Source organism: Diceros bicornis, chromosome 25 (genome assembly GCF_020826845.1).
Source record: "Diceros bicornis minor isolate mBicDic1 chromosome 25, mDicBic1.mat.cur, whole genome shotgun sequence".
Classification (NCBI taxonomy): domain Eukaryota; kingdom Metazoa; phylum Chordata; class Mammalia; order Perissodactyla; family Rhinocerotidae; genus Diceros; species Diceros bicornis.
Genome location: NC_080764.1, coordinates 43,042,513 through 43,059,157, shown reverse-complemented (window position 1 = coordinate 43,059,157; position 16,645 = coordinate 43,042,513). Strand labels below are relative to the sequence as shown.

The window sequence follows — 16,645 nt, the reverse complement described above, 5'->3', positions numbered from 1 at the left end:
GGGATCCTGGTTTCAACAAGCCTACCATGAAAAGACTTGGGGACAATTGGGGAAATTTGAATATGGACTAGGTGTTAGGTTATAGTAAGCTATTATTCTTAATTTTTGTCAGATGTAATAAAGGTTTTATGGTTATACAAGAAAATGTCCTTAACTTTTAGAGACGCATTAAGTATTTTGGGCCACAATATCATGAGGTCTATAATTTGCTATAAATATTCCAGCCCCAGCCCTAAATAAATGAAACAAACACAACAACAGGTTAATAATTTCTTATATCTACATCATGGGAATATTAGCGTTCATTGTACTATTCTCTCAAATTCCGTTTGCCTGAAAATGTTCTTGACAGATACAAATGAAGGTAGCTTTAATTCATAACTAACTCTTTTGTTGCATCAAGTTCCAAGTTAAAGAATTTCTCTAGAGGCTGGCCCAGTGGCATAGTGGTTAAGTTTGCGCGCTCTGCTTCAGCAGCCCAGGGTTTGCAGGTTCAAATCCTGGGCACAGACCTACCCACTGCTCATCAAGCCATGCTGTGGCGGTGTTCCACACACAAAATAAAGGAAGACTGGCACAGATGTTAGCTCAGGGCTAATCTTCCTCAGCAAAAAGAGGAAGATTGGCAACAGATGTTAGCTCAGGGCCAATCTTCCTCACCAAAAAAAAAAAAAATTTCTCTAAATATTCTAATATACAGATACATGAATCAGATGAACCATATCTATTACAGTCAAAACTCTGGTGCACGTTAAAAAAAAAAAATGATAAGCTGCATCCTTTCGGAATTTTATCTTAATGAAGCTTATTTACACCAGTGTGTACCATATAGCCACTTTCAGGCTTCAAAAAAGCTTTTGAGGGGCCGGCCCGGTGGCGCAAGCGGTTAAGTGCGCGCGCTCCGCTGCGGCGGCCCGGGGTTCGCTGGTTCGGATCCCGGGCGCGCACCGACGCACTGCTTGGTAAGCCATGCTGTGGCGGCGTCCCATATAAAGTGGAGGAAGATAGGCACAGATGTTAGCCCAGGGCCGTCTTCCTCAGCAAAAAAAGAGGAGGATTGGCGGATGTTAGCACAGGGCTGATCTCCTCACAAAAAAAAAAAAAAAAAAAGCTTTTGACAACAAAAATACTAACTTACCAAAAATATATTCAACAACTAAGCAATGAGTGTTAACAGTAATTATTTCTATCTTGTTATATAAAGTTTTTCCAGTTCTAATAATGCTATGTAAAAATGTTTCCATCTAACGCTTGACTAGAAAAACATTTTCCACTGAAATAAAGTAGAAAATGATCATGTAACTTACTATTTACCAGTTAACACTCATTTAAAAAGAAGTAACTAAAGCCTAATTTCAAAGGATAATTCAAAAGTAACAACACCAAAACCTGACTAATTGTACAGACAGTGTAAGACTCTAAATTTAATTTTTTAAAATACTTGATAAGTTAAGTATATATTAGCTTTCAAACACCAAATTTAAGTTCTGGGTTTTAAAAGCGTTAAGTCTTTCCACCACAGCTATCAGTAGTACCACAGGAGAGTTCAAAGCATTTGATTAAATAAACTTTAGCTAAGAAGCAGAATCCAATATACATAACATCAATTAAGAATTAAGAAATGAGATCCATGATCCCTGGGAGTCCCCAAGACTCCCTCAGAGTGTCTAAAACGTCAAAACTAGTTTCATAATACTTTTTCAATATGTTGACATTTTCACTCATGGTACAAAAGCAATGTTGGGTAAAACTGCTGAGACCTTAGCACAGAACAAGGCAGAGGCACCAAACAGTAGTAGTAGTCACTGAACTCTTCACTGCCATGCCCTTGCAATAAAAGAAGGCCAATTTCACTTACAAATGTCCTTGACAAAGCAGAAGAATTATTAATCTTAAACCTTGAGTACACATGGTTTTAACATTTTGTGTGACAAAATGAGAATTATGCACAAAGCACTTCTTTGTATTATATTTAAAATATGTCAGCACTTGGTAGATCTGCATAATTCAGTGAGCAACTATTTTCCAAATGACCAATGCATGATGTTTCAAAATCAGGCATGAGTAAAGAGCCATTCAAGTTCAAGAGAGATCAATGGATTTTAATTTAATAGAGTATGAAAAGCTTACTAATATGGTTTCAGATTCCATATTGCAACCAGCATTTAAGAAACTACCACTTACCAAGTTTTGGTGTAGTATCAAAGAAGAATATCCACAATTATGTATAAAAGCTATTAATGTAAACCCCCCTTTTGCAACTACATATGTGTGTGAGGCCAGATTTTACTCATACACTTCAATCAAATCATCACATCACAACACACTGATTACAGAAGAAGATATGAAAATCCAGGTGTCTTTTTTTAAGCTAGACATTAAAAAGATCTGCGAAAACTATAAAACACTAGTTCACAACCAAAGATGATTTTGTCCCTCAAGGGACTTTGGCAACATCTACAGATATTTCTGGTTGTCACAACTGGGAAAAGTGCTACTGGCCTCTAATGGGTAGATGCCAGGGATGCTAGTGAACATCCTACAATGCACAGGATGGCCCCACAACAAAGAGTTATCCAGCCCAAGAAGTCAAGAGTGCCAAGGCTGAGAGACCCTGCAGGAAAACAATACCACTCTTCTCACCCAATTTTTCTGGGGGGAGAAGGGAAAGAAACAGTTATTTTTCATAAAAATATGTTACTCATATTAAAGTATAATGAGTTTATTATTGTTATTTTAAATGAATAATAAACATTAAAAACATTTCTTAGTTTTAATTTAAAATACAGTTAAGTATCAATAGGATAACCCAAAGAAACAAAAGCCCTTTGAGTCTTTAATAATTTTTACCAGTGTAAAGGAGTCCTGATCAAAAAGGTTGATAATCACTGAATTAGAAGAATGGTATAACTAACCAAGAATGCTGGAGAATATTAAGAGCAATAAGGGGAGTCTAAAGGAAAATGTACTCATTTCAGGAGTATAATTATGGATGACCACAACAAAACAAACAAAAAAACCCTCTAGAACCAAATAGTTATGACAAACCCAAAATAGTTATGACAAACCCAAAAAGTTAAGACAGACCCAACATGCCATTCTCCCCTTAAAAATAACAACAACACATGAAAACCACAACTTCCTACCTTGGCTGTGAGGACTTGCCGGACTGAAAGACGGCTGATACAAATCTCTGGTTGGCGTTGGATACGCTTCTTTCCCTTGGCGCTGACTCATCTTTCCTGGTGTCAGAAGTTGAGATTCGTCACTGTTTGCTACCACAGCTCAAAGAAAGAGGGGAAAAAGAGTTAGTACTTAACTCATAGATTTACATAACAGCACAGCTAATAACATGGAAAAGGACTATGATTGAAATGGTCTCAATGATTACAGTCAATTTACCAACTAGGTACTTTAATAAATTTGCATAATTGTTTGGTTTTCTTTTAATTTCACTTTGCTATCAATCCAAGAGGAATTAATAGGTATGCATGAGTAAAGTTATACATTATATTATATTTTATAGACGTTACAAAAACGAAAATACATATTCAACTGATAATAAAAAGTACTCAAAGCTGTATTATGCTGTTAACTCTCTATATTTGTCAATAGAACAACAAGCAAAAGACAAAGTAATTTCACAGAAGAAATACAAACAGTCAAGAAACATACAAAAAGATACTCAACCTCATTAGTGATCAGAAAAAAAACAAACTAGCAGCAGTATAAAATAACGTTTTATGTTCACCAGAATTTCTACTCTAATTTCTAATTTTCATGGAAAGTAGGTATGATTCCTGTTTTAGAGATGCGGAAACCTGATCTTCAGAGATTGCTTTGCCAAAGACTAAGGAATAGAGGTAAGATTCTAACTGAGAACCATTTGGTTCCAAAGTCTGGTCTCTTAAAAGCTTGCTGCCCCAATAATCAATTTAAATATTCTCTAGGGCTTTGGCCAAGCTACTAATAGAGGAAAAGCAATGCCAGTTCCAGAGAGGACAGAAAAGAGAAAAAGAGTCAATGAAGGAATAGGGCAAATCGTGAGCAAATCCACATGCGCTAGATCTCCACATCCTCTCCTTTTATGTTTTTGTGCTTTCAGTCTACAAAAACTTCAGCTTTTTTTTTTTTGTTGTTTTTTGTGAGGAGATCAGCCCTGAGCTAACATCCGCCAATCCTCCTCTTTTTTTTTTTTTTTTTTTTTTTTGCTGAGGAAGACGGCCCTGGGCTAACATCGGTGCCTATCTTCCTCCACTTTATATGGGACGCCGCCACAGCATGGCTTACCAAGCAGTACTTCGGTGCGCGCCCGGGATCCGAACCAGCGAACCCCGGGCCGCCGCAGCGGAGCGCGCGCACTTAACCGCTTGCGCCACCGGGCCGGCCCCTACAAAAACTTCAGTTTTATCTTGAGAGAGAATCATTCTGTCTTCACTCTAGACTTAATTTTTAACTTAACCAGAACTTCATATTCACATTTTTATCACCATATCTTTTAAATCAAATTGCTTTAACATGTTTTCTATTGTGCTCAAGTTTTCAAAATTATATTTTAGCTCCTCAAATTTCAAAGTAAAAATTCAAACACACTTTCACTTATCATCCAAGATATTAAAATTTTATTTTCCAATCAAGTCCACAAAAAAAAAAACTATACAGTGACAACTCCTAAATTTATATCTCCTCCTGAATTCAAACTCACATATCCAATGCCTGCCTTTATAATCGACTCTATTATTTAACAGGCATCTCAAATTTATCCAGAACATAATTCTTGATTCTGCCTATCCTCCAAACGTGCCTCTCCCCATCTCAGTGGAATCACTATTTCCCTCCCCCAATTTCTCGGGTCAAAAACCTTAGATATATTCTTCAACTTTTTCTTTCACACTTCACATCCAATTCATCTGTGACAGCTTCAGACTCAACCTTCAAAAGTTATCTGGAATCCTTCTACCTCTCCCCATTTCCACAACTACCACCTTATACAAGCCACTATCACCTTTCCACTGGATCACAGCAGCAGATTTCTACCTAGTCTCCAGACTTACCACCTTACTCTTTGCTTATGTAGAGTTCATTCTCTACACAGAAGCCCAAGCAATCTTTGTAAATCATAAATCAGATTTTCATCATGCAGGGCCGGCCCCATGGCTTAGCAGTTAAGTGCGCACGCTCCGCTGCTGGCGGCCCAGGTTCGGATCCTGGGCGCGCACCAACGCACCGCATCTCCGGCCATGCTGAGGCCGCGTCCCACATACAGCAACTAGAAGGATGTGCAGCTATGACATAACAACTATCTACTGGGGCTTTGAGGGGAAAAAATAAATAAATAAAATCTTAAAAAAAAGATTTGCATCATGCAGAAATATCTCAATGGCTTTCCATTATACTTACAATAAAATCCATACCCTAAAGATTCAACTGTGTCTGGCCTCCGCTTATCTTTCCAACCTCACTCTCTAACACTCTCCTCTATATTCACTTGGCTCTTGCCATAATGGCCTTCTTGGTGTTCCTCAAAACATGCCATCTTGTCTCAGTCTCTGGGCCTCTATATCTCTTGTTCCCTCTACCTGGAACACTCCTACCCCAGATCTTCAATTATTGACCCCTCTAATCATTTGTTGTCTGTGTTCAAATGCCATCTCTTCAGAAAAGTCCTTTGTGGTGCCTTCTGATAAATAAGTTCTTAATTTAATACAGCACAACGTATCAATTCTTTTTTTTCTGGTTAGTGCCTACTCCTCCACAGTTACAGTCTATCACTTTACCCTACATGATTTTCATTGTAGCTCTTATCACTATCTGAAATTATATCATTTATTTGTTTATTGTCTGCCTTCTCCACAAGACCGTAAATTCCATAAGAGAGGGGAGTTCTGTCTGCCTTATTTTCCCATAAATCCTCAAGTTCCGGTACAGTTCCTGGCATACTGAAGGTGTTCAACAGAATTTTATTGACTAAATCAATCAACAAATTTTATATGTTTATGAAACTTCATTATCACAAAGCATACAGTGGCTCCTTTGGTTACTAAATCCAAGATCCATTTAATTCCTAAAAATTATTATTGAAATTAAAAGCTTACGGTACTGATGTAGAGAGAGACAAATTGACCTAAAGAACATAACAGAGAGCTTTCAGAAACAAAGCCATGCATATGTGGAACCTAGATATACAACAGAGGTAGGAAAAGGAAAAACTATTCAATTAATGATACTAGGACAACTGATTATCCATATTGGAAAAACAGATCCCCACTCTCATACCACACACAAAGAACAGTTGTATGAAAATTAAAGACATAAATGTAAAAAGCTTGAAACTTGAAATTTGAAAACTCTTAGAAAAAAATGTAAGAGAATATCACTACAAACCAATGATTCCTTTAAAAAGACACTACAAAGCACTAACCAAAAAAGAAAAAACTGAGTTCTACTATATTAAAATTAAGAATTCATTTAATCAAAAGATACCATAAAACGTTGGGAAAAAAAAAACACAAAACAAGAGGAGACATTTGCAACACATGTAATTAACAAAGGGTTGGTATCCAGAATATGTTTTTAAAAAAAAAAAATAACTCCTATAAATCAATTAGAAAAGGACCAATAATGCTATAGAAAAATGGAGGAAAATTTTGAATCGTGATTTCACAGAAGAAGAAATGCAAATGGCCAACGAACAGACAAAAAGATGTTCATCCACTTTAGTAATCAGGAAAATAAAAATCAAGATCACAATGAAACAGACATTTTACATTCAGGAAAATTAACAAAAATTGATTAGTCTGATAATACCAAATACTGATGAGAATGGGATCAACAAGGCATCTTAAGCACTGCTAGTGGAGTATAAACAGATACAAGCGCTTTGGAAAACAACTTAGAACTATCTTATATAATTGAATTTCAGTATACGGTACCAGCCCAACAATTCCACTCTTACATTTACACCTAGAAATACTTTTATATGTGCATACCAAGAGACAAGAATAAGACTTTTCATAACAACACTGTTCATAACAGCAAAAATCAAAACAACTTAGGGGCCGGCCCGGTGGCGCAAGCGGTTAAGTGCGCGCGCTCCGCTGCGGCGGCCCGGGGTTCGCTGGTTCGGATCCCGGGCGCGCACCGAAGTACTGCTTGGTAAGCCACGCTGTGGCGGCGTCCCATATAAAGTGGAGGAAGATAGGCACCGATGTTAGCCCAGGGCCATCTTCCTCAGCAAAAAAAAAAGAGGAGGATTGGCGGATGTTAGCTCAGGGCTGATCTCCTCACAAAAAAAAAAAAAAAAAACAAAAAAAAATCAAAACAACTTAAATATTCATCAACTGAAAATAAAATAGATTAATATATTGTGGTATAAGCATATAACAGAATAGTATATAGCACTGAAAAGGAATGTTCCAAATCTATCTCAATAACATGGCTGAATCTTGGAAATAAAATGTTAACTACAAAAAGCAAGTCCTAGAAGATGACATATAACATGATATCATAAAATTAAAAACCAAGCAACACTTAGTGATACATATGTAATTAAAAGATTAAAAAAAATCTATTTTTAAAAAAGCAAAGAATGATAAACAAAAAATACAAACTAGTCCTCACCTCTGGGGGGCAGGCACAGGTACAGAAGAGAGAAGCAGCACAAAGACGGACACGAGGTATTTGTAAGATTCAAGTTCTTAAGTTGAATGGTGGGTTCAACATACACTGACTGTATGATTATGCTTTATAATTTACATATGCTACATATGTCCTTTTGTAGTATCAGACAGTACATTTAAGGCTAACTTAAAATACACTATGAGAAAAACAACTAATAAAATTAATGTATGCTTTAGTATCCTATCAGTAAGACATAGTATCTATGTCTTGAATAACTTCACTATAAAAAAAGGAAATCATCTGAAAAGTGTAAATGTAGCTCTGTTCACCCACTTCTAAGCCCTTATTGACTGAGGTATTTACTGTTTATGATTTTGATAATCTTGAAGTGAGAGAGTTTGCAGAAACAGCTATAAAGACTGCACTTCTTTAGAAAAAAACACAAAGCCCATTTTTCTATTTGTTTTCTCTCACCTCATTCACAAACATTAACAACTACACAGACAAAAGAAGATCTGCATAATATAAAAATCATTTTGATGTCCTACATCATTTGCTCAATAGTAGACTATTCGAATATAAACTCAAGAATGGCAGTGACTTGGTTTTATCTGGATCCCTTGGCATAAAACTGACACTGAACAATGACTTGCTAAATGACGACAGATAACTGAGGAATGAATCACTGCATGATTCCAATATAGTTTTTGACAGTACAATCAATTGCCTCGCCTACTAAAGATAGCATTACAGTGCCCTCTGCTGGTTCTACTTTGTAGTGGAAGTAAAATAACCTTTGCTATTCATACTGATTTACTATCTTAAGTACAGTAGAAACTAATCACACTGGAATAATTAATAGTAATATAATTAACATACCAGCTGCAACTTCTAAGGAGAATATGATTTGATAACTACCATTCCTCACTTTCTGAATTCAACTCATCAATATAAAATCTGAAGAATTTTTGTGTGTGTGTGAGGAAGATCAGACCTGAGCCAACATCCATGCTAATCCTCCTCTTTTTGCTGAGGAAGACTGGCTCTGAGCTAACATCTATTGCCAATCCTCTTCCCTTTTTTTCCTCAAAGCCCCAGGAGATAGTTGTATGTCATAGCTGCACATTCTTCTAGTTGCTGTATGTGGGACGCGGCCTCAGCATGGCTGGAGAAGCGGTGCGTCGGTGCGCGCCCGGGATCTGAACCCGGGCGGCCAGTAGTGGAGCGTGCACACTTAACCGGTAAGCCACAGGGCCAGCGCAAAATATGAAGAATTTTACAACCTTTGAAACTGGTGTTTGCCCTCAATCTAAGTGAAAGCTAAAATGATGTAATTAAAGTCATAAATAATCTCTGTGCAAATCCTAAATCTTCCCTTACAGATGGTATACCTTTTCTCAAATACTCAAAGAATTTAAATATGTTGGTATATATCATTGTAGCTTTTTCATTCAATAGTACAGATCCTAATATAGTATTATATGAAATTACTTTTCACTCTAAAAGATATATGGTCTCCAGTAAATAAGTATACAGCTGCTGCCTTTTAATAGCTGGCAAAGTACAATATAAACTCATCTCTAATATATGTTGCATATTTTTATTTATATATGCTTAAAATATACAACTGCAATAATTATTGTCTATTCCAAGTAGAAATTAAAGACCTCCACTTATAAAACCCAGTTCCTAAAATAGAACCATTTCCACTGATATTAAAAATTCTATTCTATTCTTCAAGTTCAGCAGTGCCAATCAGTTCGCCTGACCTAAAGACTTACTAATTAAAACAGAAATACCACAATGGAATATTATTCAGCCACGAGAAAGGAGGATATCCTGCCAATTGTGACAACATGGATGGACCTGGAGCACATTATGCTAAGCAAGCTAAGACAGACAGAGAAAGACAAGTACTGTATGATTATCACTTATACGTGGAATCTACAAAGTCAAATCTGTAAAAAAAAAAAACACAAACAACAAGAGAGTAAAACGGTAGTTACATGGGGATGGGGGCTAGGGAGATAAGATTGATGGTGTTGAACGGTACAAACTTGTAACGAGTACTAAATAAGCCATAGAGATCTAATATACAGTATATTGAATATAGACAATAATATTGTGCTATAAGTATGTAATATGAAAAGTATTGTTACAATGGCAACCATATTACAATATATAAAGGTATCAAAGTAACTTGCTATACACCTTAAATTTACACAATGTTACATTTCAAATTTATCCAATTAAAAAAAAGAAACACAGAAATACCATATGCCTTTTCTAAGTACACATCAAAATATTACCAACTCCCCAAACATGCCATTCCAACTTTAGCTACTTACTTGATGGCCCAAGGACATCTTTGCTATCACCAAGAAGCTTTTAGTGCAGGGTAATTGAGCAGCAAACAAATACAATCCAAACCAGGAAGAAGCAAAACGCACCAGGATTGAAGCAGCAGTGAAACAAAAGGACAAGGAAAATAGCATTAGTTTATAAGTAGGAAGCACATGCACATCAATGCTAATAATCATAATTCACAAGGAATTTCCTTTTCCACACATAAAAAGATCTTGGCTTAGGCATTATCAAATATTAGTTTTAACTTTGGAAAATGAAGGTGGAAAGAGAAAAATGAAATCACCCAAGTATTTTGTTTTGAAAATTATTCAAGTCAAAAATTACTTAGAATTATAATTCGAAATATGGGTTAGGAGTGGTAAAAATTACATAGAGATGTAAGGGACAGCCAAAATTATTCATTCTTTAAATTTAAGTGGTTTAAAAATATACAACACCCATGCACTATTAAATATTAGTTCTGCGTGCCATGAAAGCACTTAACACTACACAGAAATTCAGTCTTTCTTCTAAAAAAAGAAAGGAACATTTACAGAGTGCTTATTATATGCCAAGCATTGTGCAAAGAGCTTTAAGAAAGACATCAACAAAGCAGAACAAGTTTCCTCTCAAATGGCAAAAAAAAAAACCCAAAGAGGAATATTGATTAGAAAGATAAATTTTATTAAGTCAGACAAAGTTTTCTTAGGTCTCATGAAACAGCAAACCTATCATCTGGAGCTCCTGTCTTTAGGAAGTCAGAAACAGCACAAAGATTGATGACCTTTTGTCTAATAACTATTTGAACATACATTACACTAAATGTCACCTACAGACAAGAGTTTTGATCTCCCTTGGTAAGGTAAGAACAGAGTCCTCAGCTCTCTTTCATTTCAAATACCAAGTATGGTAACATAGCAAAACTAAAGTAACAACCGAAATAGAAAATCCACACTGATTACATTATTGTTTGGTCTTATCTAAAGGGAATGGGGGAATCATAATTGGCTGTGACCAAAAAATAAGGTAGCAGTTGTATGCTTTGTGCTTCTGGTGTCTTCTTGGAAAAAATCTTGGCCCTGTTACTGCCCTAAAGTGACGGCTATTTCACAATGCTTGAAATTATGTTTTAGTGCCTTTAAAGGCATTTGCTCTACAGTCAGGTGCCATATAACAATGTCTCGATAAATGATGAATGCATATACGACAGTGGACCCATAAGATTAGTACCAGCTAGCCTAACTGTGTAGTAGGCTATCCCATCCAGGTTTATGTAAGTAGGGTAGGGGAGGGAGAAATTTTCCTCTACCCTTGTAGGTTCTTCTGGCTGGTCTAAGAATTAAATTGACAAGAGATAGATTAACAGGAGAAAAACAAACAAAAGTTTAATAACATGTATACATGGGAGAAATCCAGGAAAACCAAGTAACTCACCAAACTGCCCGAAGCCTTCTCCTTAAATACCATCCTCAGCTAAAGACAAAAGAGGATGCTGGGGACGAAGAGAGTAAAGGACTTCAAAGCGAAGGAAGGCACATGTAGGTGAAAAGGAGCAAACACTTGGAAAACAAGTATTTTGCCACACAGAAACAGAAGAACACGGAGGGGAGCCCAACAGTCTTTTCTAGGTTCCTCCCTCTCTACCACCTAGTTCATGTTTTGCTAAGGTGACTGCTCACTTCTCAAGTCAGGTTTATAATCTGAATTCTTTTACACAGGTAAGGGGAGGTAATGAGAAAAACTTTGAGTCTTTCATTTCTTAAAAATAACCAGCCTAAAATAATCCTCATGTTAGAGACAAATTTTGAGATGACAAATTTTTGTTCCCCTTCAGTACACTCTATGCTGTTTGCACAATGAGGAAATCGGCTAATAACACATTTCTCAGAACGTATCCCCACCTTTAAGCAATGTGTGACTGTATTCATTTTTCTGTAGTTGCCCATTTAAGCTCACTCACTTACAAAGTGATTTCAGCTTTACAGATAAACTAAAAAAAGCTATGGTGACACTTAACTAATTGTGCTCAAGTCCTTATTACTGATGGCCACGTCATCACAACTAGCAAGCATGTTGGAAGAGAGAAAACTATTTGTGGTAGGCAATCTCTAAAATGGTCCCAGTGATCCCGTCTCTTTGAGTGTATGCTGAACTTGTTGAATCACTTCTAATGAAAATAATATGGCAGAAGGATAAGATGTCATGTTGGAGATTAGATTGTAAAAAAACTATGACTTGCATCTTGTTTGCAGTCTCTCACTTGCTCTTAGATATATCATCCCGGGGAAAGCCAGCTGCCATGTCATGGGGCAGCCTTGTAGAGGCCCAAGAGGTGAAGGAACTGATGTTGGCCAACAAACACTAGGTGAGCTTGGAAGTGGGTCTTCCGCCTTCACCCACACCCCGTCTACCCAGTCAAGTTTTCAGATGAGATGCAGCAGTGCCCCTCCCCAGTTGCCTGACTGCAACCATATGAGAGACTTTGAGCCAGAGACATCTGGCAAAGCTGCTCTTGGATTCCTGAACCACAGGAATATTAAAATAATAAATGCTTGTTGTTTTATACCACTTAATTTGAGGATGGGTATACACCAATAAATAACTACAATAATCCTGGAAAACAGAAAGAAGTTAGGAAAATGACAGAGGCAACTCTGGCAAACTTTATAAATGCTTCATAGACATCTTCTAAAAAGATATTCCCGTATTGATATGAATAATTACTAGCTTCCCTAGATTTAGCAGTAGCTTCCTAAAGGACAGCAATGGTTCTAACCATCTATACACGGCTGGGAATATTTAATTTCACAGGGCCAATCATATTTGAAGGCTTCTGAGTTGGTCTTCTATTTTGAGTAAAATATTATGTTCACTTTCATTGTACAGTTCTATTATATTCTCAAATTTTGTTGATTAACAGCACTATGTCTACTTCAGTGCAGCTGTACTCCTTGCCTGTTTACTCTCAGAAAATAATTTCTAGCATATACAGCAACTTCTGAATATTTGTTCCAAATTATGTTGACTCTCAACTTTATATCCTCATGCATATTTATATCATATAAACCGGATTTTATTGGATTAATCCTGTTTTTTTCAGATTGAGGCACCGAAGAATAATCAAAATAAACACTGTCCATCTATTCCTATCATTGATCCATCCATCTATCCATCCATCCTTCTGTCCATCTAACAAATATTTACTGAGTAACTACTACATAGACAGGTATCATTTTAGGCACTGAGGGATACAGCAGTGAACAAAATAGACAAAAATCCTGCCCTGTACTAGTTATGTTTTAGGGGGGAGATGAACAATAACATAATAAACAAGTAAAAATTCATTGTACCTTATATAGCAAAAATACTAAGGAAAAATAATCAGACAATGGGGACATATAAAATGTTAGGGAAGAATGAGTTAAGTTTTTAGACAGGTGGCCCAGGAAGGCTTCCCTAGAGAGCTGACTAAATAAAATGAGGAAATCTCCCATAAGGACATATAGGGGAACAGTTCTGCAGGCAGAGGGAGAAGCAAGTATAGAGTAGAGGGTTGGGATGGGAGCAGGCCTGGAGTGTTCCAGGAATAGTAACAAGGCCAGAGAGCTGGAACACAACGAGCAAGCGGGAGAGTAGGAGGAGACGAAGTCAAAGAAGTAGATGAGGTGGCAGACTGTAGGATTTTATAAGGCCTAGTCAGGACTTGGGTTTTAGAGATGGGGAGCCACTGGATGGTTCTGAGAAAAGGAGTGACATGATATGATGATGTCTTTAACAGATACCTCTGGCTGCTATGCTGAAAACAGACTAGAGGGACAAGGGTATGGTCAGTGAGGAGGTTACTGCAATACTCCAGAGGAGAGATGAAGGAGACCTTGGTGGTAGCAGGGAAGGTGGACCACGGTGGCAGCAGGGAAGGTGACGAGAAGTAGTTGAGTTCTGAATAATTTTGAAGGCAGAGTGAACAGGATTTCCAAATAGACCAAGTATGAGGCAAAAGAAAAAAAGAGGAATAAAAATGATGTCAAGTATTGGGGTCTGAGCACCTGGAAGGATGGAAGTGCCATTCTCTGAGATAGAAAAGACAGTGAGGAGCTGTTTCCAGGGAGAAACATAAGTAGCTCAACTTGGGACAAGTTAAGTTCAAAAAGCCTGTTAGACATCCAAGTCAAAATGTCAAGCAGGCAGTTGGACAAACAGACCTGTACAGGGAAAAGTTCAGGCTGAAAAGAAAATAGTAAAAATCATGATATGTGAGAGTTAGGGTATATGACCTGAATGGCTTAATCACAGTAGATTGAAAAATGCCACAGGATAAAAGAAAAGGCACCAGAAAACCAATATATACGGCTTCAGAAACCTTCCCCATAAGGATGTGGATAAAAAGCCATTAAATTGGGATATAAGTGAAGTCATCCTCCCAGAGCTGCTTGCAAGTAATGCTAATGGGAAATGGGACACAAGTAATTGAGGATTACATGTTAATTTTACCAAGTAACTTACATCCCTAAAGTCTTCTGCACATGGCCAAACTGCACCCTACTAACTTCCTATTCTTTCCACTTTTAGGACCTGGTCTAATTTGTGCAGTTTCACGGTGTATAACACATGAATAAAGACAATGTGAAATTACTGATGTAGAAACACTCTACACAAATATCTTGTAAGATATTTAAAAAAAAAAAAAAAAAAGCTAGCCACTCTTCTAGGCTTTTGTTAGAGAACCTAAATACTACTAGAATCTCAAAGAATCCAGGAACTTCTCCTCAGCTTGTACAGCAAAAGATCATTAAGATATGACAGAAACATTTTCTCTATTTGAGTAACTTATCATGTTTACCATTATCCCTTAGACATTGTCCACATAGTCATCTCAATAATTGCTTAATCATATAAATAAATTCTCTATTTTAGCAATAGGTATGGGCTGAAAATAGTAAACTAATAGTAACATGTTTAGAATTTCTCTATTTATTACTAATTAGTATACTACCAATGTACTTCAATTAAAAGCATGAAATATACCATTATCTAAATCTTTACTGATCTTAGTCTAAAAATCTCAAGAGCATTATGCAAAAAATGTTATTTTATTTTAATGTACTTCTCAATATTTGCCAGGCCATCTATAACTAACATAAAACTTGCAATCTTTAAGAAACATAGAATAGGTAGAAGTTCATCATCACACCCTTCATCCTGGGAAACCCTCAGGCCTGAGCACTCCAGGACAGAAGGCCACTCTCTTAACACAAAAACCATCCATGAGACCTACAGCTTGATTCCATTGCCTTCTCATACACACTGATTTGACTTAATTTGATTTGATTACTCATCAAGTAATCATTTGATTACACTGATTCGATTACTCATCTTTTGAGCTTAAGTGAAAGTACAAAGAGCTTATCAAGCATTGATAAGAGTACAACTTGAAAATAAAGTTTGAAGCAGGTGGCACCTCCTCCCCCAATAAAGTTGATCAAGTTGTACTCATAGAAGCAATCCTGCTGCAGCTGGCTCTCAGAAGCCACAGCTCGGAAGGAGCATTATATAAAACATCTCGAGTGCTCTACTTAGTGTTATCTTTGGCCCTTAGAGTAAGAAACTACAGTGAGGGATATATAATGCATCTGAGATCTGTTTGTTCTTTCAACAGGTGTCATCACTCTATACTTAACTGAATTTTTCATATTTTCCTGCAATTGTTTGCAAAACACACACATGCACATTTTATCCCTAAGTTTTACAGGACAGATTTTAAAAGAATATTTTTCTAGGAACTAGAGCCTATCACTGTTAGAGAATATGATCTGGCCTGCCAGGCAGTTATTTAAAAATAACCTAATCACACTTTTGATCCAGCAATTCCACTTCTAGGAATGTATACTAAGGTGATCATCCAAAATGTTCAAAAAGATGTGTCCATGGATATGTAGCACAACATCACTTATAGTAATCTACAACAGTAATCTATTTAAAACAGGGTATTAAACACATAATAATACATTCACACAATGAAATACTATATAGTCATTAAAGTTTTGTTTTCACTCACGGAGAAACATCCATTATATATTCCCTTTTAAAAGTAGGTTATAAAAAAGTTTGTATGAAATGACTCGACTTTTATAAAATTTCATATGTAAGATATACACATATGAACAAACAAGAAAAAGATGCCACCAAAATATTAACAGGGGTTACCTTTATAAGGTAGGATTTTATTTATTAAATTTTTCTATATTATTTAAATAAGCCACATTGGTATGTGTTATTTTTATATTCAAAAAAGATTTAACATATTTACATTTTGGAAAAAATGAAAATAATTCTTTAAACTGATCTTTTCAATCTACATTAGCTACCTCTTATAGCAACAAAATCATCTATGATGAAATATAGTGAAAAATATATTTTAAGAATACAGCTTGAGGAGAGTGACGTCAGCATCATGGCGGAGTGAGCTTTCCCGTGAATTCTTCCCCCACAAAATACAACAAAAGTAACAGCCACAGACCAACAACGGAATCCCAGACAGTCAAAAGCTGGAGCGGAGGGATCCACACTGCCGCACATCTGAGAGTGGAACGTGCTGGGCCCCCGGAGGAAGTGGGGAGAGGTAAGGAGAACTCCGCTCCCTCCCCATCAGATCAACGATCCGGTCCGCGCGGCTCCCAGA

At 36.7% G+C, this 16,645-nt stretch overlaps 1 protein-coding gene across 5 annotated transcripts in view; it reads right to left on the bottom strand.

Annotated features, from left to right (window-relative positions):
- The window catches only part of OSBPL8 (oxysterol binding protein like 8), a 207,204-nt gene that overhangs the window by 115,251 nt on the left and 75,308 nt on the right, over positions 1-16,645 (bottom strand). For 2 of the 5 annotated variants that reach the window (XM_058568744.1, XM_058568745.1), the window contains 2 exons: positions 9,969-10,005; positions 3,147-3,284 (listed from right to left, as the gene is read on the bottom strand). In XM_058568744.1, the coding sequence (XP_058424727.1) occupies positions 3,147-3,284; positions 9,969-10,005 (175 nt within the window). The remainder of the gene's footprint in view (positions 1-3,146; positions 3,285-9,968; positions 10,006-16,645) is intronic. The other 3 variants (XM_058568746.1, XM_058568747.1, XM_058568748.1) reach the window with 3 other exon arrangements.